The sequence below is a fragment of the Zootermopsis nevadensis genome, unplaced genomic scaffold (assembly GCF_977971745.1).
Source record: "Zootermopsis nevadensis isolate Lab colony 2312 unplaced genomic scaffold, Znev_1.0 Znev_ptg000024l, whole genome shotgun sequence".
In the NCBI taxonomy this organism is placed as follows: Eukaryota; Metazoa; Arthropoda; class Insecta; order Blattodea; family Termopsidae; genus Zootermopsis; species Zootermopsis nevadensis.
The window spans coordinates 19,196,494-19,213,721 of NW_028259156.1; the positions used below are offsets into that span (position 1 = coordinate 19,196,494).

At 36.8% G+C, this 17,228-nt stretch overlaps 2 protein-coding genes across 6 annotated transcripts in view; one reads left to right on the forward strand and one right to left on the reverse strand.

Moving 5' to 3' along the window:
* The window catches only part of TyrRS-m (Tyrosine--tRNA ligase, mitochondrial), a 10,970-nt gene extending 9,164 nt beyond the window's left edge, over positions 1-1,806 (reverse strand). For 2 of the 3 annotated variants that reach the window (XR_015536757.1, XM_087354762.1), the window contains exon 1: positions 650-1,178. Coding sequence is in view for 2 of the 3 variants with exons in the window: in XM_087354762.1 (XP_087210888.1) it covers positions 650-771 (122 nt within the window). In the remaining variant the exon portion in view is untranslated. Of the gene's footprint in view, positions 1-649; positions 1,179-1,718 lie in introns of those variants that run through there. The other variant, XM_087354763.1, reaches the window with a different exon arrangement.
* Positions 1,396-16,922, forward strand: eRF3 (eukaryotic translation release factor 3). 3 transcript variants are annotated; one of them, XM_022076298.2, is made up of 11 exons: positions 1,396-1,487; positions 1,917-2,128; positions 2,429-2,701; positions 7,779-7,925; positions 8,537-8,682; positions 10,290-10,591; positions 11,060-11,234; positions 12,397-12,570; positions 13,725-13,814; positions 14,537-14,705; positions 15,405-16,922. In XM_022076298.2, exons 2-11 carry the CDS (start codon positions 1,918-1,920, stop codon positions 15,446-15,448), a joined length of 1,731 nt encoding a protein of 576 aa, XP_021931990.1. In that variant the 5' UTR covers positions 1,396-1,487; position 1,917; the 3' UTR covers positions 15,449-16,922. The 3 variants fall into 3 exon arrangements, with proteins under 3 accessions (XP_021931990.1, XP_021931991.1, XP_021931992.1); XM_022076299.2 differs by lacking the exon at positions 1,396-1,487 and having other exon boundaries at positions 1,754-2,128; positions 2,438-2,701; XM_022076300.2 differs by lacking the exon at positions 1,396-1,487 and having other exon boundaries at positions 1,754-2,128; positions 2,444-2,701.
* The last annotated feature ends 306 nt before the right edge of the window (positions 16,923-17,228 follow it).

The window sequence follows — 17,228 nt, forward strand, 5'->3', positions numbered from 1 at the left end:
ATATAAAGCTTAAACATTTTCAGCAGAGATGAAATCATCTACAGAATAGAAGGAGTGAGTAAAGAGGTAATCTTTCAATGCAGGCTTGAATACCTTTATATCATAATTTAGACTTTTAATTGTTGGTGGAAGAATATTAAATAACTTCATACCTGTATAGTACACTCCTTTCTGATATTTAGTAAAGTTAGCATTTGGCACATAGAGATCATGTTTACATCTTGTATTTAAATTATGTACATCTGTATTTCTTTTAAATTTATCCATGTTTTCCACCACAAATTATAGCAAGCAGAGTATAAATTCACTTGCAAGTGGAAGTATATTAAATTTACGAAATAATTTTCTACAAGATACCCTGCTTTTGACAACGGCCATTATTCTAATTATTTTCTTTTGCATGTAAAAAACTTTATTACTGTCTGTTGAATTAACACAGTTCATGTAAGTAACAACTGCAACATTCTACCCTTCTTTCTCTGTCCCCTTTATGATGTCAATTCATGTTTGGACAGATTCGAAACCATTTCTTCACTGGGAATAATTTGGCCTCAGTGACAAAACATTACATAACTATTACATAAACGAATCTCTAATTTACAATTCAGCATTCTTGAATATACCATACTTGTAAAATAATTATGCTTACTTGGAATTTGTGGGAAATATATCATCATACATTCCTCTCTCATGAAGTTTTAATATATTCCTATTAGAGTAATACCTAACACACTTTAGAATACTGTCTCTCCACAGTCGTAGAAAAGACATTGTACAAATCTCACAATTACTAGAAATTCTTCAGAAAGACTATGAAACACTGATTAGCACTTTCTTTAGCTTTCACATTTAGTAGGAGCACTGCGATCAAGAGTTATAGGATAAGTAATCTATGTTAAGAAACAAAACGATATACTACACTCGAACCAATCAATATTATGCTTAAACAAGTCAACATTTTAAATTAGACAGGTTATGGTTAGACTAACAACCACGCAACTTCCATAACATAAATCTGACCCACTGCTATCTCGATTTGTAAATTCGATTGGAACAGAACAGTAATAGGACTACTTGCAGTGTAGCCAATACTGAATGTTTGTACATAAATAACAGTAAAACTTAAAATTCTCTGAAAAACATGTGCATCCTCTGTGTTGTACCGCCATGGTTGTAGTAAGAGCTTACCGACATTTCCGTGGTACCTGCTGCCTCAAATCATGGATGGTCTAATCTTATCTTATATAAGAATTATTACATTTTATTAATTACAGTGACGTATTTACATCAGATTCTCCGGAACCGTGGTTCCACTGTCAACTTTTCTTAGATTTCTGTCACTCTCATAGGAAACGGAAGTATGATTATTTAAAAGGCTATGGAAAATTCCCATTATGACGTCGATTGACTCATTTCGTGATTGGCTGAGAGGCGGGATTAATAACATATATGATACAACTATTCTAGTCGCATAAATTACTAATTCAGTGAGTTTTAATATAGAAGATTGTTCTGAATAAAATTATTTCCTTTTTAAATTAATGTGAAAATAAATAAATATAATTTCATTCATGCATGCTTAGTATTCATAGGTTTACAGCTCGATTTTTTCAGGTTCATTACTGCAGCAACAGCGGTATACTGTAGTGAAATCAAGTTAATTATTATAACATTATATATCTTATAGTTAGCGCTGAATGTTAAACAGTATTACTTACTTCATTTATTTGTACGCTATGGAATACACCTTCTTGCCATTACTTATAAATTTTTTAGTGTCATAAACTTGGACCAGATCGTATTCTGCCATTACCTTCCGGTAAAGGAAGAGAACACACGCGGATATTTGAGAGGAAGGAATTGTGGAAGTATTTTTTTGTGTTATCTACTTTTGGACAATATTAACAACAATATAGAATGGCTAACAACGGAGCTCCCGACTCGTGGGAACAACAAGCCGATAGTGGTGTGGCCGAGCCTGGCGAATCCCTCGATCTGTCTGGGAAATTTTCCACGTTGAACGTGAACGCAGCCGAATTTGTGCCTTCATTCTTACCAAGACAAGCCGAACTAGTACCGAAAACAGAATCACCAGAGTCACCCGACGAGCAGGTTCCTGTTACAAACGGTATGAATTTACTAGGGTATTTTAACCCCGGTTATAGTTGTGTTCGATTAATATAATAGTCATGTAAAACAACTGGGAATGTAGGTTAGAATGGATGACATACTTCTGACAGTCTGTTGGAGAATAGGTGAGCTTGTTTCAAACGCTTTATTGTTCATGTGATAGGAGTGAAATAAAAGTATGTGGTAGTTTTCACCAATATTTTGTAATGTTTTAATAATAAAACTTCCACTTGACAATCATATTTACAAATGTGTAATAATTAAATTTTAATTGTTGAATTATGTGTGTTGATTGAAGGTGGAACAGTTGCAGATGAGGCATGCTGTCGAGGGGTTGAAGTAGATGAACCTCCTGGAGAAGGGGCGCCTCCGCCTCCTGCAGACAGCTGGGAGGAAGCAGCTGATGGAGATAATGATCCACTTCTAACTCCAGAAAATGAACCAGAAGGTGAGGAAGATGACGATGAGGAAGCAGAAGAGGTTATCAAACCCAAGAAACGACCTGTAAACAAAACACAAGAAACTAAGAGCAAGAAGGAACATGTCAATGTTGTCTTTATTGGTCATGTTGGTAAGTGACTAATATTGGTTTTATTTTATTTTTATCAAATATCACTTAACAGCTTCTCTAATTATGTACTAACCATTTATAATGTTTACCATATATAAATTTCTTCTTACTGCCTCTACGTGATTTAAATTTCTTGTCACCTTAAGACCTTAGATTCTCTGTTCCTGTACTTATGATGCTGATTATCCCCCCTTTACTTGCAAGGTTAAGAGCATACGGATCTCTACCTCCAGTCCCTTTAATGTATAGTGCTTAAGCACAAGGACATCCTTGCAAACTTTTACCTCTAAAGACCCACATGGTAAGTTTAACAAAACACTTGAAATTCTGATAACAGTTTTACCTTACGGACAAGTGGTTTCTGTATTGCCTATAATTATGTTAGGGAGTTAATACCTTAGCCTCGTCATCTGATAGTGGAAGTACTTGTCCATCCCTTATGTTTTATCTTTTTTCTCTCTCTTCAAAATTAAATGTTGCTTACAGATAGGGAAGCTGCCCCCCCCCCCCCCCCCCCAGGTAAGGAGTCATCAGAATATATATTAAAAGGGTTGGATGAAAACACTTGTTTTGAGAGCTTGGGATCAAATTATCTTCAGAAATTCCACATTAACTGCCCTGGGATTGAACCTGGGCCTTTTCAGAAAAAGAAAAGACAGTATTGTATTTGCTTGATCTGTGACTTGGCATGAAAATTAAGTTAAAACTCTAGATTCTTTCAGAAAAGATGAACTGTTTGTAAGCCTTTGCATCATGTAAAAGATTTCAAGTGAAATTAAGTCGTTGGTTTGGTCCCACTTGCCTGTGATTGGTCAGGCATGTAACTAGGATTGTTAAAATAAGAAAAGGCATGCAGAATTTTATTGGGGTTATCTATTGGAAAATGTCTGGTTGGAACACTGAGAAGGAAGTGGGAGGCTACTATGATGATGGATGTTAGGGGCATAGGCTGTAATGATGGAACTAGCGTAGAAGTTTAGTCCAAAAATTTGGACTTTGAACCTTTGGAGTGTTAGTAGTGTTCTGAACTCATTACATGTGGGACATTTATCAAATGGGAATCCTTGCAAGTGCTCTACTACTTTCCAACTTACAAACCAATTCCATGGTGCAGGGTCTTTCTTACAAATGTCATTGTTTCTTAATTTGTCAAATATCCTACTTTGGACTCTGAATATTCATCCTTGTGTTTACAAAATCCTCATATTGAACTCTGTTCTTAGCCAGTTGAATCTGGTCTGCACCCTGCACCATGTTCCCCTAAGATTGCTTTTAAATTTCCCTCCTGTCTGCGTCAAAGTCTTCGAAGTGGTCTCATTCTCCTGACTAAAATCTTGTGTGCTGTCTTTTGTGCATGCTGCATAACCTACCAAACCCTTCCTCCTCTATTAATTCATATAATAATATTAGCCAAAGAACATTAGTTACGTTGATTCTCATAAAGTAATCTATTCATCCTCCTGTTTGTTTTGCTTTCTTAGGTTCAAACATTCTCCTCTGTTTTTTTGTTCTCAAACACCTTCAGTTCATGTTCTTCATCTGCTGTGATGCCTTAAGCCCTGAATATTAAACAGTACAGTAGCAGAACCTGGTCTGAACTCTATTCAAGGACAGGTCTGTTATGGTTTTCCTCACTCTCTTCGGGCAGATGTCAGTCATACATAAGGGCTTCCTTTCATATCCTTTTCAGGTTGTCATTCACAATTGTTCCACCCAGGGTTCTGTAAAACTTTGGTGCCAGAAATGTTCATTGTCATATTCATGATTCTGTGTGCAGGTAATATGTTCTTTTGATGATGAAACTGGAAACATTTATGTTTAAACTGTTTTATCAATTATTTGGGCATAGCTGGTGATTGGAAATAGTTTACGCATAACTTGCATATATGTTACTAGAGGCTGTTTTTGTAGTAGGTTATTGTAAACACATTTTTCCAGATACATGCTGAATTATGCCTTATATGTATGCTTGAGTCTTTATTGAGAAGTCATATCCTATTGATTTTTATCACATATCATTCTGTGATAAGTGCTAATACATGAAGTTAAAATAACATTTATATTACAGAATCACTTACCTTGGAAAGGAATGTGATGTGGTTCTATAAAAGTTGTATGACAGTGTTTTGATTGAATGTACTTTTGTTATATCACGCACAAGTGGGATGCCAAAATCTAGAATGCAGTAAGTAGTGTTGGACTAGCAGATGTGTTTTGTCATTATATCAAGTTTATTTTAGAACACTGTACTATAACTATTGACTAAAAGTAATATATTTTTATTGTTTCTTTCTTTTCATGCTGTCTCCTAATTTTTGACGTCATGCATAGATATGTAGAAAATATGTTGAGGCCAAGTCTTTCCATGTCTCATTCAATTAATCACACGTGAATTAACGTGCCCATCTTTCTATCAATTTCCTGTACATGTACACTGTAAGTAGTTGCTTCACATCATCTCTCTAAACTAATTATACAGTCCATTTCACACTTCTGATATTAAGGATTCTGTCAGTAATGAAACATGGCATGTGAGGAGTTCAAAATAAATTAATAAAATATTTGTCTTGAACTCCCATTATAATCTTTTTCTTGGGTTATGTAAACATCACTAGTTCAAGTACAGAAGTTATGTGTTGTTGAATGAAATGAGAGGGTGACCATAAATAGTAGATTTTGTAAAGAGGCAATCAAGGTATTATTCCAGCATGCACTTGGAGGGACTGAAAAAAAACATGAAGAAAAATCCCAGTCAGGTTAGTTTGTGCCTTGTCTGAAATTCAAGTCATGTACAGGTCTGTAGGTTTACCATTATATTGACTTGCTTGGCCATTTTTGTGTTTTATGATTCCAAAAAGATGATGTAGACAAGCCAGTTTGTCTAGTTTGTGCTTTCCTGATATGTTTGGAAATTAATATTAATTAAACTTACTATAAAATAATTTATTGCCCTGTTTCATATATCTGACTGAAATAATATTGATATAGTGGCCATGAAAACATTAAGATGTAAAAGAAACTAGTCGAGTGTGATATGATGTCCTAAAGATGAATATAATAATGTGTTGATTAGAACAGTGCATGACAAACTGTTCCAGGGTCTTAGAACCAGTCCAAGAATTTGGTTAACAGGCAGTTTTTGCAAATTTCCATTTGATACTGTAATAACTAGCAGAAGGAATTCAGCATGCCGCCAGTGAATGTAGTGTATCTGTAAGAAATGACAATAAATTCATATACATTTTTATCTTACAAAGTAACATTCTGATGTGGAGCAACAAATGAGCTGTCAAATGCCAGGTTTATATGTTTCTGCTCATCTGAGCATAGGACCAAAGTTTCAGTGAATTTATTTAGTGGATTATAATTTGTTTTATTTCTGTTTCAATCTGCAACTCACAGCTGACAGTCTTATGTAATTCTGCGTGTAATAGGTTGTCATTGCATAAAATTATCCATGTAGTTTTTGAGGTAAAACTGATTTTGGGCTAAAATTATTCACTGCCCTACCCCATCCCCACTTCTGAAATCACACACTCCATGAGGTGTAACCCCACCTCACAGCTTAAGGTCTAGGTTTACAAATGTCAAAAAGATAAATGTTTTGTGTTGTGTATGTACAGTATGTTCATTTCAGGAAGCTTGCCTCACCTGTAGTATCTTTCTGATTTTGTTGATCTTGCTAGGTGACACAGCAATGTTAGTGCAGTGTGGGACAGAAGTGAACCCAGATTGAGTGACTTTACTGAGGTCAAGTAGCCATTCAGTCATTCATTGGTAATTTGTTGTCCTGGGAAAAGTAGTTCTTGTGGCTGCCAAGGACATGTTTTTTTAATTGTAATAAACATTAGAGTGAGATATGCATGTGATCTGCCATCAAGTTAGTGATAGCCAACCTGTAGTGTCCAGAATATTCTGGTTGAGTTGGGTGACAGGGTTGCCAAGTAGCAAATGAATTGCAGTTTCTGTAAGCTTCTAAATTGATAAAGACTTTTCCATTCTTGATTGAACTGGTTAGATTAGTGGTGGAACACTTGACTTGTCAGGAACCATCCAGTTTTAATTTGTTCATTGCATTTATCTTGACAGGTTTCTCATAGTTTTTCTTTGTTTCTATAGATAAATGCAAGACTGTTATGTATCCCTCCTGTCTTTTCAGGTGATTTCCAGGGTAGTATGATATTTTCATGGTTTTTCTTAGTCTCTTCAGCAAAATTCCAGAATAATCACAAGATTTGTGGTTTTTGCCATTCTCTTCTTTACTCAACATGAAACCAGCCCCACTTATATGCTTTATCCTTTCATGTCACTATCATACCATCCACTCATTTCCTGATGAGGTGTCCTCCTGTTGAAACTATTAACAATAATCTCTTTACTTCTGCAAATTGAGAGTTGATGCCTAATCATTGAATTGAACAAATCAGCCCTTTCTTGATTATACCCTCAGCTTCTCTTTGTCATCTGAATTTGGTTTTAGGTGGACTACTAATAGTGAGATATTCCACACTTGAAAGGCTGTCTTGCCATTGCAGACTTCTGAGACGTTGCTGTGGATATTGTAAAGAAAGAATTATAAAATCAGTTTAAACCCAGTGCAGAACAAGTTGCAGGCAAAATTGATTCAAATTTAATTTCACTGTTCCATGAAACTGTACAGAGTTCCTGTCTAAAGGTATGGTGCCCCTGAATTTTGGTGCCTATATGTTTTATTTACGTGTAAAATTGATGATAAAATAAAGGCATATTTAAATATTTTCATTAATGGCATATAAAATAAAGGCATATTTAAATATTTTCATTAATGGCATATAAACATATTCAGTATTTTTGAGTATTTGTTACATATTGTGATAGGGTATGGGTCTTTCTCTTGACTTCCAGTGCGTCTAAATTATCATTGGGACCTTACCTGGCCTCCTGTCCAGTCGATATGAGGATTAAAGTGATTGAAGCATGAATCTGTCTACCCATCTCCTAATGCCAAGCTGTACCTTCATGACCATGACGCTAAAGTGTGAAGACCCTTGTCTAATATAAATGCTTTCAACTAATTTTGAAGTGTTTGTTCTTACAGATGCAGGAAAGTCAACTATTGGGGGGCAAATCATGAACCTGACAGGCATGGTAGACAAGAGAACACTGGAGAAATATGAGAGAGAAGCAAAAGAGAAGAGCCGTGAGACGTGGTACTTATCATGGGCTTTGGACACTAACCAGGAAGGTGAGACAACAGAATGAATTATAGTCTCTTAGAGAACTTGATGGCTGTTTGTGTACCACTCAGGCGTTTAGCTAACAAACGTCACACCGTGACCCAAAGCCATCCTTGAGAAACTGATGTTTCCTACATAAACCTTCACACATTATTTTTGATAATTTTAACATTGAGCGGATGGCAAGTTCTTGAGAGTGATTCCCAGTCTCGTACGACTGACAGGATTGTTGCTGTAGTACTCCACCTTGCTTCACCTGTTTTTGCTAGTGAAGGAAATGCTACTATGAAAAATTTAGGTTAAGTTTTGGTTTAATTTCTGTTGTTTAATTTGTTGACAGTTGCACCAGAGCAGTAGAGCCAACTTCAAGACTAGTAAGCAATCAGTTGGTGCCTTTATTCACCTTAATCGTTTTTCTTTTTTCTCGTCTCCCTTTTTTATTTTTATTTATTTTTTAATAACTTTGAGGACATGCTTGCTGTAAGTTTTGTCGGTAACTCCAAAATACATGTATAGCTAATGTAACTCATTGCAGTTACACAATATTGGTATTAGTAATTTATGTACTTAATTTCTGTTACGTACTTTGCGAATAATAATATTTTATATGGTGTTTCAGAACGGGAGAAGGGTAAAACGGTGGAAGTTGGCCGGGCATACTTTGAAACAGAGAGAAAGCATTTCACCATCTTGGATGCACCAGGTCATAAGAGCTTTGTGCCCAATATGATAGGCGGAGCAGCGCAAGCAGATCTGGCTGTGTTGGTGAGACCATTTATACTTAACTAGTGAGATAAAATGACAAATAATGAGGTAGGCAGGCCATAGAGCATTCTTTGAAATGATGAGAAGTGCATATAAGAATTTAGTCAGAAAGCCTGAAGGAAAAAGACAGTATGGGAGGAAATTATTAAAATGGTATTAAGAAATGGGCTTTGAAGATGTTAGGCTTTCAGTTAGACTTGGCTGACTCAGGATAAGGGCCAGTGTCTAGACCTTGTGAGCATGTTAATACAGTGAAACCTCGATGCATCGTTTTCGGCGGGGGTGGGAAATAAAAACGATGAATGCGGGAAAACGATAGATGCGGGAAAGCATTAAAAATTTAAAAAAAAACAATGTTTCTCTTTCAAAGTTACTTCTTTTTACCAAAAAAGTCTTTAATGGACAACTGGTTTGTCGAAACTTTACGTTTTAGACCAAACAGAGCACTTTCCACGTTCAAAATGTTTTCCTCGTCACGTTCACTAATATTAAGCGCATAAAAGAACGACTTCACTTTCGCCAATGCAGCGTGTGCTTCGGCAAAACTCGGCAAAGCTTCGGGCTCGCATTCGTCGTCTTCCTCTTCCTCACCACTCCCACCCCCTTTGCGGACAATAACAGGAAGAATGGAAATACTATTACTGCCGAACTCAACGAAACGTAGCTGTAGAAGACCCTGAACCGCTGGAAACAAGATGAACCAGAAGAATGAAAAGTGCCGCCAGCCTTTCCTTTGTACTTGTAATAAAAGCATTTGTGAAGAAATTCACACTGCACATGCCATCTGGCATCGCTGGAACGAAATATGAGTGCACCCTAATTAAAATCGTAAAATTTCTGACAATGAGCACCGTCATTCACTCCAACTATCACCCCTGCACCGCTGACCCTCATTCCAAAAGAATGTGCTGGTTGGGCGACATAACAGGTTACCGCTACTATGTATTCCAAAAACATTATGCGTCTTTCGGTATTAATTTATCTCTAAACCCAGCATTTTAAATTCTCAGAAACGATCATTGCGGGAAAATTGTGGGCCGGGACTAAGATTTTTGAACGATCGATGCGATAAAACGATAGTTCGAGGAACGATAGAAGCGGGAAAATGTAACATTATTTTATATGGGATGTATTCGGGACCGAACAAAACGGACGATGCATCCGGGAAAACGATAGTTCCGGGAACGATGGATAGAGGTTTCACTGTATACCTTCCACCTCCATAAAAGATGGCATATTTCTTGATTACTGGAGTACTATTGACTGCTCAGAAAAGTATGTGCTTCGTGATGTGCATTATTTGATTTGTTGGTTGGATTGTATATTGTCCTATTGTGTAGAGCATCTTGGGGCTAGCTGTTAACATACTCCCATAAAGAACTTTTTCTTAAAAGGGAATAAAATGCTTATAATTATAATTGTGCTCTCTTTATCTGACTGGTTTGTGTATGTTGGTATGAGACTTGGAATGTGCAGTGAGCAGGAGAATTTTGTTTCTCTGGAACTGAAGTACAAAGGTGGTTCCTGTAATTTAATGCATGTATTTACATTTTTAATTGTTGTAATGTGTGATCTTGTTAAAGCATGCAACTGTTACCTTTGTGCAGGTGATTTCTGCACGTAAAGGTGAATTTGAAACTGGATTTGACAGAGGCGGCCAGACACGAGAACATGCCATGCTAGCTAAAACAGCTGGTGTGAAACATTTGGTGGTATTAGTAAACAAGATGGATGATCCAACAGTGGAATGGTCAGAGGCACGCTACAATGAGTGCAGAGACAAGATCATGCCATATCTGCGCAAGCTGGGCTTCAACCCTCAGAAGGACCTAACCTTCATGCCTTGTTCAGGACTCACAGGTCTTGGCCTCAAGGATCCACTTGATGAAAAATTATGTCCATGGTACAGGTAACTGTCTCTTATTTAGGCACTGTGATTTTGTAATATGCTATACAGTCACCTAAGCATCTTACATATAGTGTGCATCCTTGTTTAATCTGAATAATAGTAATAAGAGTTGGAACAGCTCACTCAGTGACTGGCTATGGCATTGAATTCTGGTATGAAATAGCAGGGCTTCCTTATACAGACAAGTTCCATGGTCCAGCCTCTTCCCCCACTGGGCACCAGGGTATCCTCAGTGGCAAAGCATCTGCAGTCTGTCTAGAGCCAATATCTGAAATGCACAAACCTTTACTTCTATGTGCTGTATATACCTTCATTACGAGGTGCTTAGGAACGTTGACAGTTTTATCTTCTACCTTTTAATATTTATTTATAAAGACTACTTTGAAGAGCTGCTTAATTTTGTGAAACTTGACTTTGATTTTGTATTTGTGTTTAGGTTTGTAGTCTTATTTAATACCATTTTTTCAGAGGTGATGCTTTTATTCCCTTCATTGATAAACTTCCATCGCTGAACCGTAAGATGGGCGGTCCATTTGTAATGCCTGTAGTGGATAAATACAAAGACATGGGCATGGTAGTCATGGGAAAAGTGGAAGCTGGTGAGGCCAAGAAAGGTCAATCTTTACTGCTTATGCCTAATAGGGTGAGTGGCATCCTCTTTGAGAGTGTCTGTTACCAAGGTTATATTGGAAAAATTTTAATTTCTTTTCTTTTCTCATTGTTTACTGAATAGTTTCTGAATGCAAGAAGTACCTTCTATCGATACATTAAACTTTATGAATTGTGTCACATAGTATGCAATGCCGAGCAGACCATGCTTTGCAGTAGCATACCACTAAACTGTTAACCACAGTGTTCTGTACCAACCAGCAGCTTCATGGTGCTGGGGTTTAAATCCCCAGTTTGTATATTATAAATGTTTAGTTTGAAGCTGAAAGTATATGCATTGATAATGTAATACCAAGACGTCTCTGCTATACTTGACCATTACTTAAGTAGTTGTAATGTGACCAGTCTGCTTCTGGCTGCAGAGATATTACAAACACTAACAAAAGTATGATCGCAGAATGGCACTTTGAAGCTCACCATTTGGCAGTAATTGAGTTTTGTTTTGTTTGATGGTAAAGTAACCCTCGCCTTTTTTCAGACATCCGACAGTGAAGATGGCTGCCTTCGGGATTTTGCACTCTGAAGTCTGATATAAATTAACTGATGTTTTAGAGGTATTTACTGCCTTTATCACCCTGATGCTGGAGGCAGCAAGCACCTATGAAATGTTGGCACCAAGTAGTACAGGATTTGTGGGGGGGGGGGGGGGGGGGCACAAAAGGGTGCTTTTTCTTTTCAGCTGTTCGAATAATACTACCACACATATAGCCATGTGTACAGACTTGCACATTTTTGACGCACATGCACAAATTTTGACCATCACTGTTGGTTTTTTGTGGAAGGCTAGTAATATTGCTTTCACATACATGTTCCACCATTTAAGACCATGGTGGTAGTTGAAAGTGGTACCACATCCTTCGCTGGGTCTGCGTACTTGTTCCCTCTAATCTGACGAACATGTAATGCCGTTGGGCAGTCATAGTAATTTTATAGTTGTGCTACTGTTATAGTTCACAGCTCAAATTAACTGTGAAGGGAATAGTATGGATGTTAAATAATTGTCTTGAAATTTGTGTAGGAGAAGGAAAATGTTGCATGGACTGCCACTGAGTTAAATGATGAAGTATATAAGCCGGTAAGTTATTTGGAAGTTTGAGAAATGTTGAATGATGTAGTTAGTTTTATTATTTGTTCAGACTGTGGTGCTCGTGGATCAGATGTGGTCAGATGATGAAGAAGTTACAGCAGTGGGACCTGGTGAAAATGTGAAGATCAAGTTAAAAGGAATTGAAGAAGATGATGTTTCACCAGGGTTTGTGCTTTGCGATAATACTAATCCTATTAAGACTGGCCGAGTATTTGATGCTCAGGTAAGGGAAATTATGGAGAAAATTGTACGAGGCGCGTCCACAAAGTAAGTTTCCCACTCGTCCCACAGCTAGCAAACCTTATATTGCGCGAAGCGACTGTGCGTACGTGATAGAGCAATGACGTAGCATGGCGCATGCACTAACGGTACTTCCCGCGTTCTCACAGTAGCATCGTTGCAGCTGTTGAAGATGGAGGTTCTTATTCAAGCTCCCGCCGACTGTGAAGTGCGGTCAGTGATAACGCTAGGCCGCACACGGCTCGACGGACAGCAAGTCTCCTGCAGGAGTTCAGCTGGGAGGTGTTTAATCATTCACCCTACAGCCCGGACCTCGCTCCCAGTGATTTCCATCTTTTCCTACACCTCAAGAAATTCCTGTCCGGTCAGCGTCAGCGTTTTGAGAATGACAGAGAGGCGGAGATGGTTGTCACACAGTGGTTCCAATCCCAGGCGGCAGACTTCTACGACACAGGTATTCAAAAGTTGGTCCCACGGTATGACAAATGTCTCAATTCCGGTGGCGAATATGTTGAAAAATAGCTGGACACTTGCTGTATCTGTTGCAATAAATATTTCCATGAAATTGTGTTTTGTTTCTATAAACGGCCCCAGGGAAACTTACTTTGTGGACGAGCCTCTTACTTACAAAAGGGATTTTTTATATCTATATTTATTATCAGATATGTCTCAGGTATGTTGATTCCTTCCCTCTGATACATTCCGTGTGATAACACACACATCAAAGCATCCTTTTCTGCTGGCTTCATATTAAAGTCAATTACTGTTATTTTTCAATGTGATTTTTAAGTATATTGAAAAATTTAACAAAGATTGAAGGGATGTTTGATGTCAAATTAAAATCTTGCAGTGTCAACAATGGATATTGAGTGTTGAAACTTTTAAAACAGTAATACAGAGTTGTCTAAGGAGATAGTTATGTACATAAATATGCCATATTCAGTGAAGTAAATTTGATTTTTTTGGAAGAGAAACATGAATTTGCCACATTGTACCAAACATGATGGTATTCCTAGCCACTTTGCCATATTACATATTACCTAATTCAGTGCCAAAAGATTTAACTTTAGCTTAGTGCTGTGTTGTTTGAACATCTTTAATTTTAGTTATTCTTACTGCCTTTGTTTGTTTTATCAGGTTGTGATTTTAGAGCATAAAAGTATAATCTGTGCCGGTTATTCAGCTGTGATGCATATCCATTGTGCAGCTGAGGAAGTCACAGTCAAAGTGAGTGTGTACTTTTTCTTATATACTCTGCACATCATATCTTTGTTTACATTTTAATTCTGTTGTACCTAAGTTTGGAATTGAATGTTAAATAAGTCAGTACAGTTTCCTTCTATATTGCCCACCTGTAATCCTTTATTGCCTGCTATCGTCAAAATTTGCCATTCAAAAAGAATTATACATGAAAGTGAAAACCCAATAAATGATTAAAGAGACAGGATTGCATATTAAACCTTTTGTGTTTGATTAGAATAACACAGCATGTTCGTTAAATAAATGCAGTAATTATTCTTGTATTATTCTAAAGTTTTGAATGAAGTTATGTCATTAAACTTACGCATTCTTTAGGCATTTTTCTTCATCAGTCATTTAAAAGGCGTGCAACATTGTTGACTTGGGAATACATTTCAAGAAATGCAGACACAATGTCAGCCAGGTCTGGTGCAGAAATTAAAATTGGCCCAGTATGTGTGTGAATGAGGTTATCAGATGTTAAAGGGAATCCAAGGTTCATGCCAAACATCATATTCAGAAAGTACAAAAAATTGGCTGCCACAGTCTGTGTGGCCAATCTGATACTAGCCTAGACTTGATATTTCTCCTCATTAATATGGAAGCTGGCAAGTTTAATTTAGCATTTCTTCAGCTAAGTGGTTCTAACTTGAAGGATGATACATGTTTAAATTTAACTAAGAATGTACTTGTGGTGATGGATGTTTCAGGCCTTAATCTGTCTGGTAGATAAGAAGACTGGTGACAAGTCGAAGACACGGCCCCGTTTTGTGAAGCAAGACCAAGTAGCTATCATGAGGGTAGAATGTGCAGGCGTAATCTGTATGGAACAATTTAAACTATTTCCACAGATGGGAAGATTTACGCTTAGAGATGAAGGTGATGATTATTGCACTTTGAGAGGAGTGCTTTTAGTTTAATGCATTTTGTAAGTTTTGGCCTGTCGATCTCAGATTTGATTGAGGGTCACTTTGGCTATGACCATATGTCCAAAACTGGATGTTTTATTTAGAAACATTGTATTCATGTAGTTCATAGATTTTGTTTTGTGACTTTTTAAAAACAATTGGGTGACATGTGCTAAACCGTATTGCCATGTCCATATCTACCAGCAGGAGAAGTAAGCAAGAACTATAAATTAATAGTTTTACAGTATAGTGATTCATTTCTGTGTATAATATTCTCTACTACAGATTTCAGGTACTTTAAATTTATCATATATAACCTCAAGCTTGTACACTCCCTCAGTGTGTTGTCAAGATGTTTCATATACTTATCTAAATAAGTATTTTATGTGCCAAGCTTCAGTGGTGTGTCGGTATTATTGACTACAGAAAATTAAGAAGTACAAAGGTGATTTGAAGTTCATCCCCAGTTTCTTGAAAATCCCATTTTTTTGTTCAGAAGTTATTATAATAAAACAGACACATGGACATGATCATCTTTCCTTATAGAATAAGGTCTGCAGAAAATCTGTTTCTAACTCCGGAAAGGAATTGCTGACTTGCTGTGGGTTATGCTATTTATGTTTGTGTTGTATTATTTTGTTCTGTCTGATAGTTATTTATTTTCTTTCAGGTAAAACAATCGCTATAGGTAAGGTGTTGAAGGTTATCGAGTAAATTGTATTGCTTTCAATTGGCCAATAAATTAAACTGAGAGAGAAGAAAATTTTCCATCGGAACCTACTGTAAGTGGCAAAGCATCTGGACAAGAATGGTATAGAATGAACAGTGCCCAGTCATACCATCTGTGTATTGCTTGATTATCTTGATTGATTGATTGAAGAACGTTTCAGGTGCTTTCCATTAGTAGCTGGAGGTGCATCTGAGAAGATAAGAGGGGCGCATAAGTGTGTATGTCTGTATGTAACAGGATAATTGTGTGAGAAAGTGCAAAATTGTGATGGTTTAGAAAGAATTATGCCAGGGCTAACCTTCCTCTGAAAGGATTTCTTAGCTGAAAGCTGTGTCACCTGAACTTTTACAAAATAACTTACCTTCTTGCGTATACAGTTGCAATTATCAGCCAATACTAATGTAGTTTATTGAGTAAAATCTTGTTTGGTCATTGATATGAATGTATTAACAAAATATTGTCTCAGGTGCATAGTATTGGTTTGTTACCAGTTGCAGTTGTAGGCATGAGTGATGAGTCAGAGCTTCTGGCAGTGCTGACAACCCCATAATGATCTGTTGCTTCTCATGAAGGAAGAGAAATGGTAATGGTCAGTGAAATTAACCCTGAAGGCAGTGACAGCAATTCTAGCACACTTGCCCTCCAGCTAAAATTATATTACATTTCTTTCGTTGCAATTTTTAATCGCTTTTCATGACACCGTTGACTCTTATACGTTGATACACTTCAGAAAGCAAACTGTGGGAAAATATTGTTAATTGAAAAGTATGTGAGTCTCAGATTGCATATATTATCAGGTAACTTTTATGATGTAAATTCTGGAGGTAAAATGTTTTATTGAGAGAGCCTTTGCCAAAGGAGGTGAAATGTAAAATTTGTATGCACCTTTGGATTGGTTGCTTTGCTGCAAATTGAAATGGTTGTCCTTTTGCCCCCCACCCTCCCTCTTTGTGATGTAATTGACCGCTTTCAGTGTACTAATGCACACGTTACGAGATGTTGGCAGAGATGTGCCTCAAGAAAGAGAGTTCTCTTTTTTTTATGAAAATATGCTGGTAATGTCTATACTACTGGGATATTGTTGTTTATAAATATGTTAATTTTAAAGGTTAGGGGATAATTTTATATAAGCAAAGACATACCAATGTTTTCAGTTGACATAAATAACTGTTATGAATTTACATTCATACTTGTAAACTTGAGAAAGAGTCAGACATAATAATGTGTTGTTTTGAAATACAGTTTATTGAGTTTAGAACTGAATCTAGAATCATATTTTGATTGGTAAATGATATTATTTTGAAAACTGCCAGTGGTCAGGAAGTTTGTCCATTGTCCACGAGATGCTGGTACATGGTTTCTCTTTGCCTTTTTATAAGCTGCTTCAGGAGATGCCCATGTGTGGTGTTTTCTTGATTACAAGTGATTTTCACATTACAATAAAGGAAGATAAATGAATCTATTCATGTAATGCATCTACCTTCCCAACCCTGAAATTGCCTTCTAGTCATCGTCCCTATTCCTTCAAGATTTTCATATGAACCGAAAGTTACAGATGTTTGTGTTAATGCTGGGAATTTTGTTTGTTTTTTATTTGTTTTTGTTTTTGAAAGTGAGTTTGGAGAAATAACTCATTATAATCTTTTATCTGAGGGTCGGAGGTAAAGGCACATGACATGAATGATGGTGGATGAAAAACTGTTCAGAATATTTTAATAAAGTTTAAATGTTTCAAAATGTGGCAGTTACGAGAAAAGGACTTGG